This window comes from Mycteria americana, chromosome 13 (assembly GCF_035582795.1).
Source record: "Mycteria americana isolate JAX WOST 10 ecotype Jacksonville Zoo and Gardens chromosome 13, USCA_MyAme_1.0, whole genome shotgun sequence".
NCBI lineage: Eukaryota > Metazoa > Chordata > Aves > Ciconiiformes > Ciconiidae > Mycteria > Mycteria americana.
In genome coordinates this window covers 6,046,102-6,064,184 of record NC_134377.1, presented here as the reverse complement: position 1 = coordinate 6,064,184, position 18,083 = coordinate 6,046,102, and the positions used below count along the sequence as shown (strand labels likewise).

The 18,083-nt window shown below is 46.0% G+C and overlaps 2 protein-coding genes across 3 annotated transcripts in view; one reads left to right on the top strand and one right to left on the bottom strand.

Annotated features, from left to right (window-relative positions):
• The window catches only part of PRKAB1 (protein kinase AMP-activated non-catalytic subunit beta 1), a 423,514-nt gene that overhangs the window by 152,856 nt on the left and 252,575 nt on the right, over nucleotides 1-18,083 (bottom strand). The gene's annotated exons all lie outside the window — the stretch shown is intronic.
• The window catches only part of PXN (paxillin), a 48,079-nt gene that overhangs the window by 12,598 nt on the left and 17,398 nt on the right, over nucleotides 1-18,083 (top strand). For both annotated transcript variants that reach the window (XM_075516355.1, XM_075516354.1), the window contains exons 2-6: nucleotides 13,422-13,648; nucleotides 14,142-14,257; nucleotides 16,214-16,353; nucleotides 16,728-16,929; nucleotides 17,451-17,586. In XM_075516355.1, coding sequence (XP_075372470.1) covers nucleotides 13,422-13,648; nucleotides 14,142-14,257; nucleotides 16,214-16,353; nucleotides 16,728-16,929; nucleotides 17,451-17,586 — 821 coding nt within the window. The remainder of the gene's footprint in view (nucleotides 1-13,421; nucleotides 13,649-14,141; nucleotides 14,258-16,213; nucleotides 16,354-16,727; nucleotides 16,930-17,450; nucleotides 17,587-18,083) is intronic.

Below are 18,083 nucleotides of genomic sequence, written 5' to 3'. Positions count from 1 at the left end.
TCTGGCACAGAAATGATGGCAGTGTTTTCCACTCTGGTCTACTGTCCTTGTAGTTGTTACTGTTCTCTGCCTGTCTGTTATCCAGAAAGGCGTGAGAACAAATTGCCCAGTTCGGATCTCTAAAGAGCGTACTTTCGTGCTGAAAGGAAGAAAGCTAGTCTGCTGGAGGAGACAGATGACTTTCCCAGCAAGCTCTACATGCTGCCAGGGAAGAAGAATAGTAGGTAGAGGGAGTCTTTCCTTTCATTGCACAAGGAGGGCAAACTGACTTTTGGCAAGATATTAATTATATGGCATCAACCTGACGTACCTGACTTGGAGAGAGCAGCACGGGTTTGGAGTGGCATCCGCTGTAGCAAAATTGTAGGGTATGATAAATTTCCCAGCGCTGTGATGCTCTTACTGCCCACTGGCACTATTTCCACGAGTGTTTGCCTGGCTGATCAGCCAAGGGACTAGAAATGTCTTGAGCCCTGAGCTCCTGTTTATTCCATTTACCAGAGCTGTGGTTTAAAATCTATAGTGTCTTGTTTGCTGCTGTTTCTATACCCACCCTTGGACTCTTTGGTTTGTTTAATGGAGGTCTGCTTTGTACTAGATTTGTTAGATGTTTGTAAAGTGGCACCCCGCGCTGTGTTTTGACCTAGCACTTGTGGAGTAGCTGCATGCTGATGTAGCAGGAAGGGTCTGGTTCCTCAGATAGCTGGCTTGGCTGAGCCCCTCTTCCTGCAGGAATACAAGGGAGTTGGTATTTTGATCAGAGGCCTTGGCCCTGGGAAATTGTCCCTGAGGGGTCAGTTCAGTGGCTGCTTGTTTGGTTTTCATGATTTTTTTTTTTTGGTTTGTTTTGTTTTGGCAGAGGAGAGCAGATCTTGCTGGACTTTTTTGAACGTTGATCCCAGTTTCTAGAAACTTTCTGAGGGAAGCTAGCAGCAAATAAAAATTCTTATGACATGCATGGGGAGGGTTAACTTACTATTTTGTGTGTGTGAGGATAAATAGAGGACTAAAAAGGTTAGTGCATTGGTGACTAACATTTTTATTTTTATTTTTAATTTTTTTTCCATCTAGGATGTTGGCTGCAATCCAGCCCAGGTCAGTACTGAGATGGTATTAACTGCTTAGTCGCTCGTGTAAAACATTTACACTCACTCCAATCTGTTCCTTCCACCAAACTCAGCCAGCATGCTGTTTCACTCTTGTTCAGTTTGAGGGTTGCTGTGTTTGAACAGAGCTAAAGTCCTTTACTTTTGTCTGAGCCAACGTGCCTCCCTCCCAGAGACAGTTAGGTCAATACTGGCCATTTGCTAATGCCTTTGTCTGGGACTTCCTGGAAATGCCTGAAGATCTATTGCTGTCAGGCGGAGATCAGAAATAGATCTTGCACAAGAAGAGCCACTCTAGGAGAGGACCGTCAGAGGCTGCACTTACCCTCCTTGGAGACCAAAGCTGTTTCCAATTTGGCAGTTGACACACAGGGAGAGAGATGGAGACTCTCTAATTTGTGCAGATGATTGTTCCTCGTGATCTTTCATAGGGCTAACTATAACTGCCCGTAGGAACACCAATCTGTTTGCTTCCAAAAGGAGAGGATTCTGACAAAAGACTCGGTAGCAGGTGGAGCTCATAGCAGGCTGCAGATTCAGACTGAGAAATTCCAACTTAAGTATTTTTAGTACAGGCCTGAGAGTCAGACTTGCTTTCTATTCTGATATAACATGGACTTGCCATGTTATGTTGGGCTGTTCAGGCCTGCATATCAGTTCTCCATTTGTGAAAGGTAGATGATTTTTTTATGCTATCAAGGGGGTGTGAATGTTAGGGTGAGGATTCCAATTTGTGATCCTCCTTGGAATTCAGGTGCAGTGGCTGCAGATGTTACTGCCTATAGTTGCTGCAGGTCACAGCCTGTTATATCAATAGAAAAGGAAATACGTGGAGGTTTAAGTTTAGGGTGTGGAGCTGTCAACTACTGTGACTGAAAATGGCTTCCACTTCTGCTATTAGTGCTGTAACTTGTGGGTGAGGGAATCATCTGAGAGGACAGTAGTACTTAAATCATGGTGCTCTGAATCACTGGGGGTCATGAGTTGGAGTACTGAGTAAAGGCTGGTTAAGTCTGTGTGAAGCATTTTACATATCACAGACTTCTCTTGTGCAATTTCCAACTTCTCTGTTCAGTAAACCAGAACCTGGCTTTGTGCTCTTAAACATTGTACAAGTGATGAGATTAGCTCTGCCTACTGCTTTTGCATGCGCTGTGTCACAGGATGTGCTGGAGCTATGACTAGCAAACCCTTTAAAAAGTTTTCCTGACCCTCCTGAAGACTGTTCGTAGAGCAGTGGAAGAATTTTTTGACTAAGCTTATCCATCTTTGGTAACTGTTTCCTGTTGTTCAGGACTCAGTTTGAGAGTATAGTGAATCTAGATAGAAAGGAACCACGCAAGTGATTATTTTCTCTTTTAGCTTCGCACAACTGTGGCTCGTCTGTCTGTGAATCACTATACAGAGGCATTCAAGGCTTGTGTAGCTGGGGATCTGGCATTCTCAGAAGCCTTTGGTAGCTGTGAAACTGAAAACATTTATTTGTTTAGTGTAAGTTGGAACATGAATTCAGTTTAAGGCACCAGGTCTTAGCATAGGGTGTTTTTTCCTGGCATGAGCTGTAGGACTATAAACAGAGAGAAGTAAATATAAGATGTCTCTTTTCACTTCAAGTGTGGAGAAAGCCATGCTATAAAAAAGAGGATGCTGTATACGACAGGAAATAACCCTTCCCTCCCCACCTCCCCAGCACTTTCTGGAAATGAGAAGTAAATGGGAGGACACCCCTTTGGGAGGGAGCAGGCTCTGAAACCAGAGATGTGCTGCTACTAAGTTCAAGAACTCCTCTTGGAGGCAATACGTGAAGGATACAACAGCCAGATTAAGCTGGATTTGTATGGCCTTGCTTTGCTCTATGCTGTCCTTAGATCTTCAATGCCAGTAAGAGTTTGTTCTTCTTGGTGTTTCTGTTGACAGCTTCCAAATGTGATAGCCGCGGCAGTGGAGTGGACAGCTTAGGTTAATTTGAAGAACTTGAAAAGGCTATACTTGGTTTAGCAGCTTTTCAGCTGAAAACCAAAAAAAACCATATTCAAACCATATTTTCTTTGGAAATTGGTCTGGTAACCTTACTGTTTTTTTTCTGGAGCATCAGGTACATCCCTTCTGAAAGGAGATGGTACTTAAATCACAAATCACTTACAGTGTGAGGATGCTCAGCAAACCTGTAACATTGAGGAATATTTCTCTCTGACCATGTAAGTAGTTACGTGCCATGCGAGACGACTTCTGTTGTCTCAGCCATCTAATGAACTGTTCTGAGGTAGTGGAAGGGGAATGAAAGTTTTTCTAAGGAAATTGGAGGAAGGCGGAACGATTATGTGTTTCTCTTTTGTAGGTGGTGGTTCATTTCTCTCAGTCATTTTGAGCTGGGGTCTAATTTAGTGTTCAAGAGCTAAGTGGAAAAAATCCGGTCCTACAGGAAAATCTTTTGTGGTTCTTTACACAGCTTGGACTGTAGGCCAGAGCGCGCTGTGGATTTGTGTTGTTTCATCCAGGAAACTGTGCTGACTCAGATCTTCGAGGCAGTTGCAGTGTCTCTCAGCCTGCATGCTGCGTTGATGATCCTGTGCCCTGTGGGTCTGGTTAAGACTAGGTTACCTTCCTGCCAACTCAGTGATGTGAACAGAGCCAGCACTTGAAGGATTTCCCAGCCTGTTGCATCAAAGATGGCAAGAGGTGGATCCGAGATGCTCACTCAAGGAATGGGGCTGTGATTCCCAGGGAGTGCGGGTGTCAAGCTGCAAACTGGTCAGCTGGTTTCCTACAGAGTGCCTCCCTCTGTGCCCTTGAAAGCCTTGCTGCTGGGTTCCGCAGGAACTAGCTGGCCTCTCGTGATGCTGGCACTCTAGCACCCTTACCATGCTGACAAATACACCATTGCTGAGGTTACAGGGCAGGTCTGAGTTTCAGTGAAATGCTTGTGTTAATTTGAAAGGAAGTGGTGTGGCCAATTGCCGGAAGGATCTTGCAGTGACCTTTATCGTTTTCCAGCACATGTACAAATAGTCCTCTTGCCCTTCAGAGGGATCTGGTGGAAGGTCTGAGCTCACATGATGGTTTCTGTTGGGTTTTTGTAGCATACAGAGTTGGGTCATCTTCAAAATTTTATGGTCAGGAGTAGTCTGTGTCAAAAGCTAACTCTTAGGCCTAGTGGCACAAACGAGGTAGCACCAGTAGGTACATAAGGTATGCAGCCCTACTGATTGAGTTGTTATCATAATTCTGGGGCTGCAAAGCCAAAACAAAATGTCAGTGTAGGCTCAGGTTGAAGTGGCTGGTAGTGGTGAGGGATGTCTCCAGAATTTAAGAGCACTTCAGTTTGTGCTGTCTGCTGATTGCTCCTTTTTCAGGCTGCATTTTTTCTCGTCCGCATCTGAGATGCGGAGTAATTATGAGAATCAGACAGGAGGATGGGTGATTTCTTTCAACTAATGGCAGGATGGAGCTCGATTTTACAGTTTGTGTCCTGGCCTGATTTTTGGAGATGAAAGTATGGTATTTCCTATCTAAAGCAGAAGTTTTATTTGCTGACTTGAGACAAGGGCTAATTTCTGCCATTGTTCTCTTGAAAACATTTTCTAAAAGCTGCTTAAGTCATAGAGTGGCTGGAGCTATGCTTCCAAGAAATATAATGAGTTTATCTAAAAAACCAAAACCAACAACCCAGCAAACTTTTACTGGATTAGTAACTGGAATTAGTTCAGAAAGTGTCTGGCGATCAGCAGGGCAAGTTCCAGGAACAGCATGGGTTTTGCATGCTGGGGGAAGCAGGGATCACTGGGCCCTTCCCTTACACTGGCAGCGTGTGGTGGTGTCAGCTGTGCTGAAACTACAGCCAGAGCACTCGAAGGGTTTGCATTTAGTCCCCAAATGTGCAGTGAGGAGTTACTGATAAACAGTTACTGAAATTGCTTTAAACAGGCTGTATTTGCACGGTCTTTTACAACCCCGTGCTTGGGGCAGTAGTAGTGCATGTTAGCTGTGACCAGTTAGTTGGCCACAAGCTCTGGAATAAAGTCCCCAGCTTGGGTCTCGATGGTTGGGACAGGAAGCCACAGTCATTGCTGCAACTGATCATGTAGACCACATCTCACAGTGCAGTGTCTTGTCTTTGTTTAGACATTTGCTGGTAGTGGTCAGAGCTGGGTGCATGGGCTGCTGTACTGGGGAAAACTAACTGGTTTGGCTGTCCGTATTCAAGTTATGGCATAGATGGGATTCACAGTGGCTACCATCATGTGATTGAAAGCAGTTCTGTCTGTCACAGGATGAATTCTTGTTTAGTTTGTCTCTGCAGCCTGGTGTAGCTAGGCATAACAACTACTAGATGGTTGCCTTTGCTGTTAAGCTTTTCTGAAGCACCCACACAACTTCGTAAATCAGTGCCACAAATGCATAGTCTAGCTTATTCTAAGGGGCAGTATTGGTTTCAAAGAACAGAGAAGCTTCAAGGATTTCATGGATATAGTCTTCTATCAGAGTTCACCATACCACGTATTGATACTAGTCTGGACGTTCTTTTTAAGCAGTGACACAAGGCATGACTTGCACCAATACCTGCATAATGAGAAAGCGCAAGGCTTCGAATAAACATCAGTCACTGGAACACATTAAAGAAATAGCTGAGTGATTTTTTGACCGTGTCATCTGAACTTCCTCTAGGCAGGTCTAGACAATGTGAAGTAAAAATACCAGTGGCTGCTCTGTACTGGTACTCCAGCAGTTGTTAGGTCTGGCAAATGACTTATCTTTTGGCCTTGAATTTTTCTGTATCTTAAATAATGATCTGTCCCTGCTTCACAAGAGAGCTGAGAGCTGTTACATGTCCTGTATTCTAACCACCTTCTCAACATATTGGTTAAATTTTGGAAAACTTTTAAATGTCTCCTTCTCAAAATGTTTTAGAAAGTAAATCAAGCTATTTTACATGCTTTCTATATATGCAAACCTGAGAACTTCAGGATTTTAAGAGCATCTAATTGCACAAAATGAGAATGTAGTCTTTGTATTTTATTGCTTTTGTAGTCTCTGATCTTTTTGCATTTAAAAACATTGATTAGAATATAATGCCTTAAGAACCTGTTATTACATTTCTTGTACTTGGGAGTGAATGCCTGCATTCACCTGTTTGTTCATGGTTTTTCTATTTCTGATAATGCTCTTCCATTTTGCTGAGAAAAGTCAAAACTGCTGTTAAAAAGGGAATTCCTGTCGTCAGTGTAGCTTTGGGGCTCCCCACCCCTTCCAGACTCAAAGTCGAGGGCAGTGAGAAGCCCTATAGCAAGGCTCCAACAAGTCTTTTTGAAGCAGCTCTTCTAGAGCATTGCAAATGTTTCTTTTGAAAGGCTATTTAATAGGATAAATATACCCAAGCTCCCCATTCCTCTGCAGTTACTCACAATGTAAAACTGTCTTGCCAGTGATTGGGTTACCGCCCTGAGCTGTCTCCCCATATCTGAGCTGGAGTTGCATTTACTCGTGGAGGTGGGAGAGAGAAGACTTATTTGAACCTAATGAGATTTTTAAAGTTTGCATTCAGGGATTTTGCAGAGGCTGCTCAGATGAGTCTGCAAGCTCAGGGTTCAGTTCTGGAGATGGAATTCCCCTCATTCTTTTAGGGGACAGCAAAAATCAAGGATTTGAATTCAGCATCTTACAGGTATTAAAGGGCTGGAGAATGGTGTGTCATTCTGCAGATGAGGGGTCTGCAATATGTCTTGCGCAGAGTGAGACACGATTGTCATGTAAAGTCCATGTCCTCGTTTAGACCTGCCCTTACAGCTATCTTGCTTTTTATTTCCATTTGCCAGTTCTCTGGGAATCTTCTGCTGCCTAAGCCAGGAAAACCTGTAGCAGTTCTTGTTATTTGGGGAAACAGGGGTGTGGGGAAGAACAGGGGAGATGCAGATACCTGTTCTCTGCAGCTGCATTAGAGGAAATACTGTAGTTTGTGCTCAGACATCTTATCCTGATTACCCAGTGGGCTGTCTGGGCTGTCAGGGACATGTGGCAGTAGAGATGCTGGGGGAGATGGGACTCTGTGGCTGGACACTGAAGGCAGTTGCTCTGTGCGGTGGCTGGATGAAGAATCCTGTCACCAGTGTCGCTCACTTTCCAGATGTCCCATGCAAGAAGCAGAGCTACAGGCAATGTGTGGTTTAATGGATGTGCAGATGTGACTTTCAGCTGTTGAAATGAAAGGCTGATATCTGAGGCATTTGAAGTATCTTGCCTCAGTTATGCTTCCATTTCCTCCCCAGCAGTAGATGAGATGTAGAAGAAAATTTGACCACCATCCTTTTGATCTGCTTACTATATTGATAATGCTCTGATTTGCTGTGTCAGCATGGCTTAATAGCTCATCCTCATTGTTGAGAGAGATGAACTGCCTATGGAAATCTGAGGTAGTGTTCTCTCTTCTGGCACTAATGCTGTCATCTTTGAGCTGACTGAGCATGCTGTGTCTCTCCAGCCCTTGCACAGGCTGGAGCTATGCTGGACACTCAATAGGAGAAGGCTTCTCCTTAACAGAGGAAAGCAAATTTAGAATTCTCTAAATTGTCTCACTTAAGCAGTCAAGGATTTGGGTTTTTTTAATGAATAGTGGAAAACTATTTACTGCTTGAGGAGAAATTAGCATTAAAAAGCTGCTTGATGCCAATTGGCAAATGTGAATTTGTCGATGCCTTGTCACATAGGTTTTTCCAGAACTAGATAATGATGTGTTCTGCTTCACTGTGCCACCTTAATCCAGGAGCATTTTTGAGATGCACAGAAGGCACAGGAAGAGGGGAGTGAACAAAGACTATGTTTTGATATGCATGGGAAGATACATGTAAATATATTTTTTTTGTTCGTTTTAATAACTTTATCTATTTAAGAGGCCTGAGTGCAGCTCAGATTTATAGAAAAGGGGGTTGATGAGTGCATCAGTACAAAGGGGCCCCCGTGTTATCCATTCCTTTTCTGTACCTCAGAACTGCATTGTGATCCCTAGGCTGGCGTTACTGCTCTTTATCAGACGAACCTGGGATGTGGGAAGCTGAAGAATGTGCCCCTGCGGCTGCACACGGGGCTGTTTCTGCTGGAGGATACTGCATTTGCAGGACAGCGAGTGCTGACACGCAGCGATAGCGAAGGAGCCTGTGTCGGAGCCCCTGGAATGTGTGAGCTGTTCCTCGGCCTGATGGAGGTGTGGGCCGGGGAGATAGCGCAGGAATGTGCAGTATATAACTTGGGAGATGATTACTCTTTTCAGCGCAGCTTGAATTGGTAAATGGGACTTACCCTAAGGTACTGTCCTACTCTTTCATCTTGCTGATTTTCTTGGCAAAAGGGATTTTTTCTGAGTGGTTCAATGCATTGGACATCAGCTTGAGACTTCTAGTCCCAGGCTGTCTAAATGACTAGCAGAGCTTTGGCAAATGCTGGGAAGTACCTTGAAGCGATGCAGTTGGTATTAAGGACCACTCATACATATCTAATGTATATGCAGAGCTGTGTGTTGGGATTTGAAGACCAGAATCCCAGGGACCTCGTAGTTAATAATGATTTTTGGCAAAAGGGAGGGAAGGGAGACAGGGGCAGACTAATGCACCTGGACCTCTGAATGTCTTGGGATGCTTTGTAGCAGTAAAGGTATCAAATATGACATCATTCTTTAACTGTCCCTCCTTCACAGGAAAATCTGTATAGAAAAACCACTTGAATGCGAACACAAACATCCTCCCAAGTGGGGAGGATGTGGTTTGGGTAGCCCTGTGGCCTGAAGGTGATTTCACTTGAGCGTGTAATTTTTGGGTTGTCCAGTGGAGGGAGGAGGACTCTGTCCTTCTGTGCCTCTGTCTCATGTTTGCATGCAGCTTTACCAGGTGCTTGGCCAAGTTACCTGAGCCGGTGGAGTTACCCAGGCATGCACATGTTGAGATGCACTACGGCGGACAGTGAGTTAGGGTTGTATCAGCTGTGTGAGTGCACCAGCATCGTGATGACAAGGAGTGTCTGGGTTGGTGGTGTTTCAGCAAGTCTCCCTCACTCTTCCACACCCCACTGAGCAGCACGCTGTTAATAGAGTGGAAAATACAAATTCTATATGCACAGCCCATGCCTGTGGGTAGGCTGCACCCTACTGAATCTTTGGAAACTGGACTGTGTGATTCCACACCATCCACGTGTTTGTGAGTTGACATTTTGTCTGTGGGTTGTGTTAGTAACTTCTTGTAGGGGGGAGAGTGGAAGGAGGGGTGATCCTGTGGAGGAGCAATGGCTTGAAGATCTAGTATAACCCTGTCTTACTTTATTGCTACAGAATGGTTAAATCTATCCTCTAGAGATAAATGAATCTCTGATCTTTTAACCTTGGGAGATTCTGCCTCCTAGAGCTGTGTCTGTAGTATTTCAGAGCATTTGGGGCAGCAGTAAAACTGTGGTGAGGTCAGTGTGTGTGGTTGTTTCCAGAGTACTGGGCGGTAGCCCCTGAGATGCTGCCGCGTGTGCTGGTGTGAAGATGCACGTCTCCGTGGGGAGGTGCGGCACACGTGGCGCCGGCAGAAAGTCTCTGTGTGCCTAAAATAGGGACAGGTTCCCAACTCTGCGGGGATGAACAAGTGAGGTGAAGTTACTGCCAAGTTAGCCATTGCTGTCGGGTTTCATCTTTCTGTCCATGTAAGGATGTAGTGGTGCCCTCTGACGGCTGGTGGTTGTGGGAGCTGGTCTGCGTCAGTGCCTTGGGATGATCCAGTCAACTGCTTCCTACGGGCTGGGAGGGACTAACTGGTTGATTTACACCTCCTGCAGCACTGTCCCTCAGGAGTCGCCTTGGGAAGGAACACTTCATTACCCAATAAATCGATCGAACCTTTAATATTTCTATTTAAGTATTTAATATTCTATTTAAGGAGCGGTCACTGTAGTGAACTCAGTCCTGTAACGTGAGGTGCAGCGCTGCACAAGGCACAGCATCTTTGTTACAGTTCATCAGGTTACAGCTGTCTGGTCCCTTTTGTGCAAGAAAGATAGAGAGCGATGCATCTTTTTTCCATTAATAAATCTCCCTTCTTTTCCCCCTTCTCTTCTCTCACCTTGTCTTCTGGTAGCGTTAAAAAGTTGCATGAATCCTAAATGAATGCACAGTGCTTTGGGACCTCTTGGGATGAGGTGCTGCATGGAAAACAAAATGTTAATCCCTTTGGTTGGGTTTTGAATGATTGCCTCCAGTCGGTCTCTGAACTCCAGAACTCCTTAGGCTGACCTCCAAGGGAGCGATTTGCAGCCTGTGGGTTGCAGAGTCGCTTCCCTCTCGAAGGGTGAAGCCCTGCAAGGTGGGGTGGACTGAGCGGGCACCGTGCCACCACCGCTCTCGCCCTGCCCTCCTCGGGGCAGTTCTGCTGCTGTTGTTGGACCCTTTGAACGGGCACGACTTCCCAGTCCAGCCAAACTTCAGGGAACTGTGGTTGCTGATGGGATTGGATCGGAGAACAGTTTGTGTGGCTGGAAGCGGCAACAGGGATGGACGTGAACGGGGAAGACCTTCCCTCTGTGGTGGCTGTGAGCTTGGAGGGAGCGACTGGGGCGTGAGGAAGGGTGGACCCTGGGTTTGCGAACATGGGGGCGAGCAAGCACAAGGAAGGGGTCCTTTGCCACCCGTAAGCCGGTGTGTGAGCGCCTGTCCTGCTCCTGGCTCGCTCCTTCTCCTGTCCCGCCGGGCGGGGTGGTGCCTTCGTGCAGCTGCTTCGGCATCAGTTGTAAAATTTAGTGCAGTTTGAGTAACGGAGTGATTCCTTTCCAGCCTTTTCTCCTCCCTGCGCTTCCTGTTCCTCAGCTCTGCCTTGTTTGCTCAAGTCAGGAAGGGGGAGGGTATGCGGGAAGTTAATCATTAAACTGTAATGTCTTCTCCTTAACTCCTTCACAACCTGGGGACAGAGTGCTCCTGGTATTTCCAGACCCCTCTTCTTCTGCAGACTTGGAAAAGCCAACCAGTAAATCTAGCCAAACTCGCTTCTGCGCCGTTAGTAAAAAGCAGCGGATTTCTGTGTGATGGTTCGTTCAGCAGAGTGCTGAGCCGAGGAGGAGGATTTTGTGGCGAGATGGTTACATCTGCCTGTCCTGCAGTGAGGGCTGGGGGTGGAGGGTGGAGAAATGCTTGGGTCCCCTCTGCAGGGCCGGAGGAGGCCAGCACCCTCATGGGATTTTCACTTCCTGGTGGAGTTTGATTTGCCTTTGTCATTGGTGGGGAGAAGCAAAAACCACACCTTCTGGGACAGCACTTCTCTTGGAGGTTGTGTGCACGAAACCTCCAGTCATAGGACCTGCCTGGGTGAAGGAATTGCAGCTCTTCAGCAGTTCCCTTGAGGTATGTGCCTTTCACTCTGGAATCCTCCAGCTGTTCTTTTGCTTAAAAAGAAGATTTAAGTTCCTTTTTCCCCAGCTGCAGAAAGCTTGTATCCCTTCGGAGAATCTGCTTCTGGGGTATTTTGGCCCCTCTAGGAAGATGCCTGTGGCATCTTTTTGACTAAATGAAAGGTGTATAGAGTTAATTTAATGCAGTATTTAATTTGCTAATGGCTGTATTCTGTTCTCTGAGGGCAGGACCGCTTTTTTGTTTTCCTTTCGTGATGCCTTGGTTTGTGGAAGAGAGTGAATATAAAAGCAGCACCTTCCTCATCTTGTAATGCAATAATACTGTCCTCCATTTGACCCTTTAATATATTTTCTTGAAGGGCTGCTAAGTGCATTGGCTGGTGTGGTCTGCTCTGCTCAGGAAGTGGCTTTGAGCTGGCAGGTGCCTGTCCTCTTAGAGCCGGTAGGCAGCCATTAGGGTGAGCAGCGGCTGGGCTGCTGTTCTGGTGCCACCTGATAACTTCAGCTCCTTGTGACGCTGGCGGAGGACACTGCAGGATGGCTTCGCTCAGGCTGAGCCCTCCCGGCCCAAGCCTGAGTATCAAGTGCCTGCTGTGTGCGGGAGGAGAAAGACAAATCCTGCTAACTGAGACTGCCTGAAGGCAGTTGGGTCCTGCGCGGAGGGGAGGGAGATCCCAGGGGGTTTCTGAGAGCCTCCTCTCCTAATTCTGCCGAAGTTGCATTACTCTTGTCTGGCTGAATTCCACATCTTCAAATTGACCTGCCAGGTATGTCCTGATGCTCTTATAATGGAGAGCGCTGATGTCCCTAGCGAACCAGCTCCTCTCTAATAGCCTTAAAGAGGTGTGCACTAGAGTGTGCTTCCCCGGTGGAAAGCTGGGCACCTGGCCAGCGATGCTTTCTTTAGAAAGTGAGTACAGTGCAGACCTGCAGTCACTCGCTGGAGTTTCCCCCACCGGGGACTGCAGCGGGCTCCGCAGGGTGGGTTCACAGGACAGAAAGGCTCAACAAGTCGGGGTTTGCCTGTGAGTCAGTGCAGAGGAGTGCAGGGTTGGGAATGGGCAGAGGATAGTTTGCAGGAAGAAATCCAGAAAGGTGGGAATGCCTTTTCATGCCCCATCTCTGAGGGAGAGCATTTTTCCTGCTTTAAGATTTCTGAGAGGTGCTAACTGTGTGACGTGGGTTCCTCTGCCTGGCACGAGTGCCGGTGTTTCTAGCTGGTGGAAGTTTTTCTTCTCTTCAGGAATTTCTGAGCAGTCTCCACCCAGCAAGTTGAGAATTGTTTCCAGGAGAAGAAATGGCATTTACCTGGCAGCCTCTGGAAACTAGTTAACTGTTTGTGTGATGTACTGAGAGGGATTTTTGTTAGGAAAACTGAAACACATACTCCTACTGCACCGATGGACTAATTTGAGTTTCATGCTTCTTCCACTACCTTTAGACCCTGGAGAAAACCCCTCCTGAGATCTTGTTTCCTGCAGAAAGCAGTGCCTGCGGCCACAGTAAATGACTCTGTGATGATGTGGGGCCTGTAATTAGTCTGTGTCAATATCCAGTTGTGAGTCAATCTCTGGGCAGGTTTCTCCTAGGTTGCTTTTCTGTGGGGTGCAGTGAGACTTCGGGTCCCTGTTGTTGGGTGGTTTTCCAGTTAAGACAAAAATCTTGAGACTGACACAGTTTTTCTGGCTGCTTTCTTACCTCTTGGCATTTTCTTTGTACTAGAAGTTTTACTAGATTAACCCATTCAGTCCTGGGCTGCAGTAATGTTTTTCACGGCATTTAGTAGATCACCCTAGATGAAAAGTCTTTCCAAAGACCTTCTGATATGGATATCCTGAATGAGACGAAAGAGAAAAAGCTGTAGTCCAGGATTTTACCATTTTGGGTGTGGGGTTTTTTTTTTGTTTTGGGTTTTTTTTTTTTTTTTTTTTTTTAAATTTTGCTTTCCTGCAGACGCCTTACTGGCAGACCTGGAATCCACCACCTCGCATATCTCCAAACGACCAGTGTTCCTAACAGAGGAAACACCTTACTCCTATCCAACTGGAAACCACACGTACCAAGAGATTGCTGTGCCACCTCCAGTGCCCCCGCCACCTTCCAATGAGGCCCTGAATGGCACTGTGATTGACCCCTTAGACCAGTGGCAACCCAACGTATCCAGATACGTCCACCAGCAAGTAAGTGAATGTGTGTGGACGGGGAGGGTGCATGCTTGTTTTGTTGGTGCAGTATCTCTCAAGGAAGTAGATGAGGGGAGAGAACAGCAGGGAGTGAGGATGGGTTTGGCTATGAACAGAGTGGGGAAATGGGGGGAGGTGTGGGTTTTTAATAGAACTAACTGGTTGGAGCAAATGGCAGAAAAGAATTTGAAACGCATTGTCATTGTTCCGACAAAACGGTAGTGTGATGAGATTAGTGTTAGTCATCTGTCTTGTAGCCTGTGGAAAGCAGACCGGGTTTCCAGCACAGATTTGCGACTCATAGGCAAATCTGAAGCAAGTGGAGAACGGTTGTTCCTGGTGTAGCTCATCTGATAGAGGCTGGTTGGCTATGTAGCAGATTTTCTTTTTTTCTGCTGGGCTTTGTCCTATCTATGTGTGGGGTTGCGATGCAGTAGTGTACATACTTGTTTTGTATTCTCTGTTTCCAATGCAAATCTCATTCCCACAGCCTCAGTCCCAGTCTCCTATATACAGCTGTAGTGCCAAAAGCTCCAGTGCCTCTGTTCCTAGAGACGGGCTCAGCTCTCCTTCTCCCCGTGCCAGTGAAGAGGAACACGTCTACAGGTATCTTGTCCCTGTTAAGAGATAAACCTGACTCACAACTTTAGCCTGCTGTGGCTCAAGCTGCCTCCTATAAGTGGAAACAAACATTGCTCCCTGTGTACGTTATGTTGCCTTGTGTTGGTTTTGATTACCTCTTTTGTAAGAGGCCCCTGTAACTTCCATACTCACTTCAAACATTGACTTGACCCTTTGGTTTGCTCAGCTGCAGAAGAGGTTAAGGATCCATCAGATAGAACAGGATCTGGATTGTGTTGTCAAGAATACAATCCAGAGACAAGTGACAAATCCATACCCCTGTTAAGCAGCCCAAAAGTTCTTCAGGAGGTGGGTGGCCTTTGGGTCAGTTATCCTGGGGAACTTGGTTACCTGTGACCTAGCAGGGTGTGCATTGGCTTGAATTTTCAAGTAAATTAGAACTTAAAACTTTCATCTCAGTAGCTGATAGATAGATAATTAGTTTATACTCGCAAAGGCAGCTGCTCTTACACTGAGAGGTTGGAGGAGTAGCCTGTACAGTGGGACAGACCATTCTGCTGACATGGGGATGAGTGAGGAAGAGGCTGTCAGAACTTCATCTCTGGCCCTGTACAGTGCACTCTGTCCTGGGTACCTTCTTACCGTGTGGAGACTGCTGTTTCTCTGGTGTCGTGTTCTAACCATGCCTAGCTCTTTCTGCTGCGCAGGAAGTTGCTTTCAACCAGAACTAATTCTGGGTAGAGGCAGGCCTATCCAGAGATGGCCCAATGGAGGCAGTAATTGCAATTTTTTCAGATGGCTGCATGCAATTAGTACAAAATGGAGGTAATTATAGCCATAAGCCCTCCTGTACAAGAGTCTGGCATGACTTGGTTCTGGTGTGAATTGTAGCTTGTGTGCTTGGGTCAGGAAGAAGTATGCCCTCCTCAGATTGCATATGTGGACTTTTTTTTTTTTTTCAGCCTGAAGAGAAAGATAATAACTGCCCTTATGGAATTTCATAATTGTCACTGGTGTTATAGGTGTCAGAGTCCTGAAGCCTGTTACATATTAACTTTCTGAGCATAATACGGTAGTGTGCGCAAGACAGAAGTTCCCATTTTGGATTTGGAAAGTATCTTTTTGATAAAATAACCTCTAGAGCATTAGAAGTTATTTCTCCATTTGTAAAACTAGGAGACAATAATTTCCCTGCCATTGATGATGGGAAGAGTGTTATTACAGTGTAATTACTATAAAAATCACTGCATTGGTGCTAAGTTTTGCTTTGAAACAGTTCACAGTTGTGTGTGGTAAATGGGATCACCCATATAGGATAAGGAATACTTACAGCCAGTGTTTTATGCACACTTGTGCACAGGTAAACTTCTTTCAAGGCTTGTGTATTTTAACACAGTTAGAAAATAGTTTCAAATTACTTTCTTATAAATTGATTAGAGTTCCCCAAAATAAAGGTTTGAGGACTTGAAAAGAGATCTTGAGTGCTGCAAGAGGCTACCACATAACCTGCTGCTTTTGACTTTTTGTTGATAGCTTGAGGTTTGTACTTTGCCTCTTTCTCCAGTCTGTGCTGGCCCTGCATTCCCTTGCTTCAGGGGGGAGGTTTTTGCTGCTTAGTGTGGTGTCAGCACAAACAAATAATTTTCCTGTATGCTAGCTAATGGTGCTGAGGCTGTTCTCTGCGTCTTGGATCTGCAGGTGGTTAACTCTTTGCTACAGGGCTGTACAGCACACAGTCCTAAAACCTGAGGCCCTGTCCATCAATGCTATTTCTTTGTAACTGACAACTGAAGATGTGGCTAAGCAGTGCCTATGTTGTAGTCTTTTCACAAAGCACACGTCTTCTTTCCTCCAGAGCTAAAAGCGTTGGCTTGAAAAGAATACAGTATATGTGTAAACTTTGTGAACCTAATGTAAGTTTCCCTCCATCCTTCTGCTGTATCTTGATGTAGAAGTTTCACACTTCCCTTTTATCTTTAGTTTCCCGAACAAGCAGAAGTCTGCAGAACCATCTCCCACAATGACCAGCTCCTCTCTGGGCAGCAACCTCTCAGAACTGGACAGACTTCTTCTGGAACTGAATGCTGTTCAACATAATCCCGCCAGTGGCTTCCCAGCAGGTAAGGAATAGCAAGACATTTGGTATGAGTGGATAGTTTGATTCTCAAAATAGTAGCCTACTTTTTTTTTCCAGTATCCTTATTGAGGGAGACGCCTCCAGCCCCTGATCAGAGATTCATTTAGTATGGATGGGATCTCTTGAGGTCTGTGGTGCAACACCCTGCTCAAAGCAGGGCCAACTTCAAAAATGGCTCTAACTAAAGTTTCAAAGTTAGATTAGGTTGTTCAGGCCCTTGCGCTTTAAGTTCTGAATATCCTCAAAGATGGATGCTCCACAAGATTTCTGGGCAATTTGTTGCTCTTGCCTGTGATTAGTATGTATGTATGGACCTAGGGATCTAAATGAGTCTTTTTTTTCTTCCCCTTTCTTAAGATGAAGCCAGCAGAAGCCCATCACTGCCCAGCGTGACTGGACCTCACTATGTCGTCCCAGAGAGCAGCAGCTCTGTGGCAGGGAAGGCTGCACCTCCTACAAAAGAGAAGCCAAAGCGAAATGGTGCACGTGGGATTGAAGATGTGCGTCCCAGTGTGGAGAGCCTGCTGGATGAGCTGGAGAGTTCTGTGCCAAGTCCAGTGTGAGTAGTGTTTTGGTGGTTGCTGGCTTGGGTGGGGTGGGACAGGCTTTTGTGGGAATAGTGACTGTAGTGTAGGGGCAGATGCTGCAGGAGAGTGACAGGCAGAAGATAGGCTTTGTCTAAAGGGTAAGAAATCAGGTAGGCACGTGAAGATGCCGGTGTTCTTTTATCTACTCCTGGATGAAAACATACATAAGTCATATTACAAGAGGTGGATTGTTCGAACTCCGATTTAAAGCTCATCACAAACACCCACTGTCTGACAAAATGAATGTTTGGTCATCGTCCATTCCTTAATGGATGGTTGCATGTGTGTGTACACTCATGTTAGACTTGGCAGAGAGACAGTGTCTGCGTGTGTTGTGGAAGCTGGGTCTGGGGGAGGGCTGGTCAGGGTGGGCAGTGCTGGTGAAACTTGCCACGCTGTGCTTGTTAGGAGGCGCAGTGGAACTTTCAGTCTAGGAGTGCTTTCCTAGGCTTAAATGCACTCTTTTTTTTTTTTTTTTTTTCCTTTTGATCAGCCCTGCAATCACTGTGAGCCAAGGTGAGGTGAGCAGCCCCCAGCGGGTCACCGCCAGTCAGCAGCAGACCCGTATATCTGCTTCTTCAGCTACACGAGAACTGGATGAGCTGATGGCGTCTCTCTCCGACTTTAAGGTGCCCTATCATGACAACTTAATACTTCATCTTGTCCCTTCCCACTCCCAGACTCTCTTGCCTGTTAGCCACATCTACTGACCTTGATTGGTCTCCAGAATGCCCTCTTTACCTCTCAAACTTGCTCTGAAAAACTTCCTGTGGTGGTATTTGTGCTTTCTGAGTGCTATTGTAGGTGTTCTCGACTGCTATAAATTCTCATCACTGGCAGGGTGAGGCAGTTCTGGGGTCTGTTTTTCCTTTGGTTCTGCAGTTTGTCTGTTTGCCAAAGATAATGAGCTTAGTTACTGCTCAGTACAGGGTGAATTATTTTGCTGTGCGGCAGCTTAACAAGAAGTAGGGGAGCATGGGACACCAGTCTGCTTACTGACAGAGACCAGGCTCTTCTGTTCTGTGGGATGACTCTCCTCTTTGGAGTGTATTTTTACCCTGATGTGCTTTCCCTGAGGAGGATCTTCTAGGCGTGTGGTATGAGCACTGAAGCCTTCACATCAGAC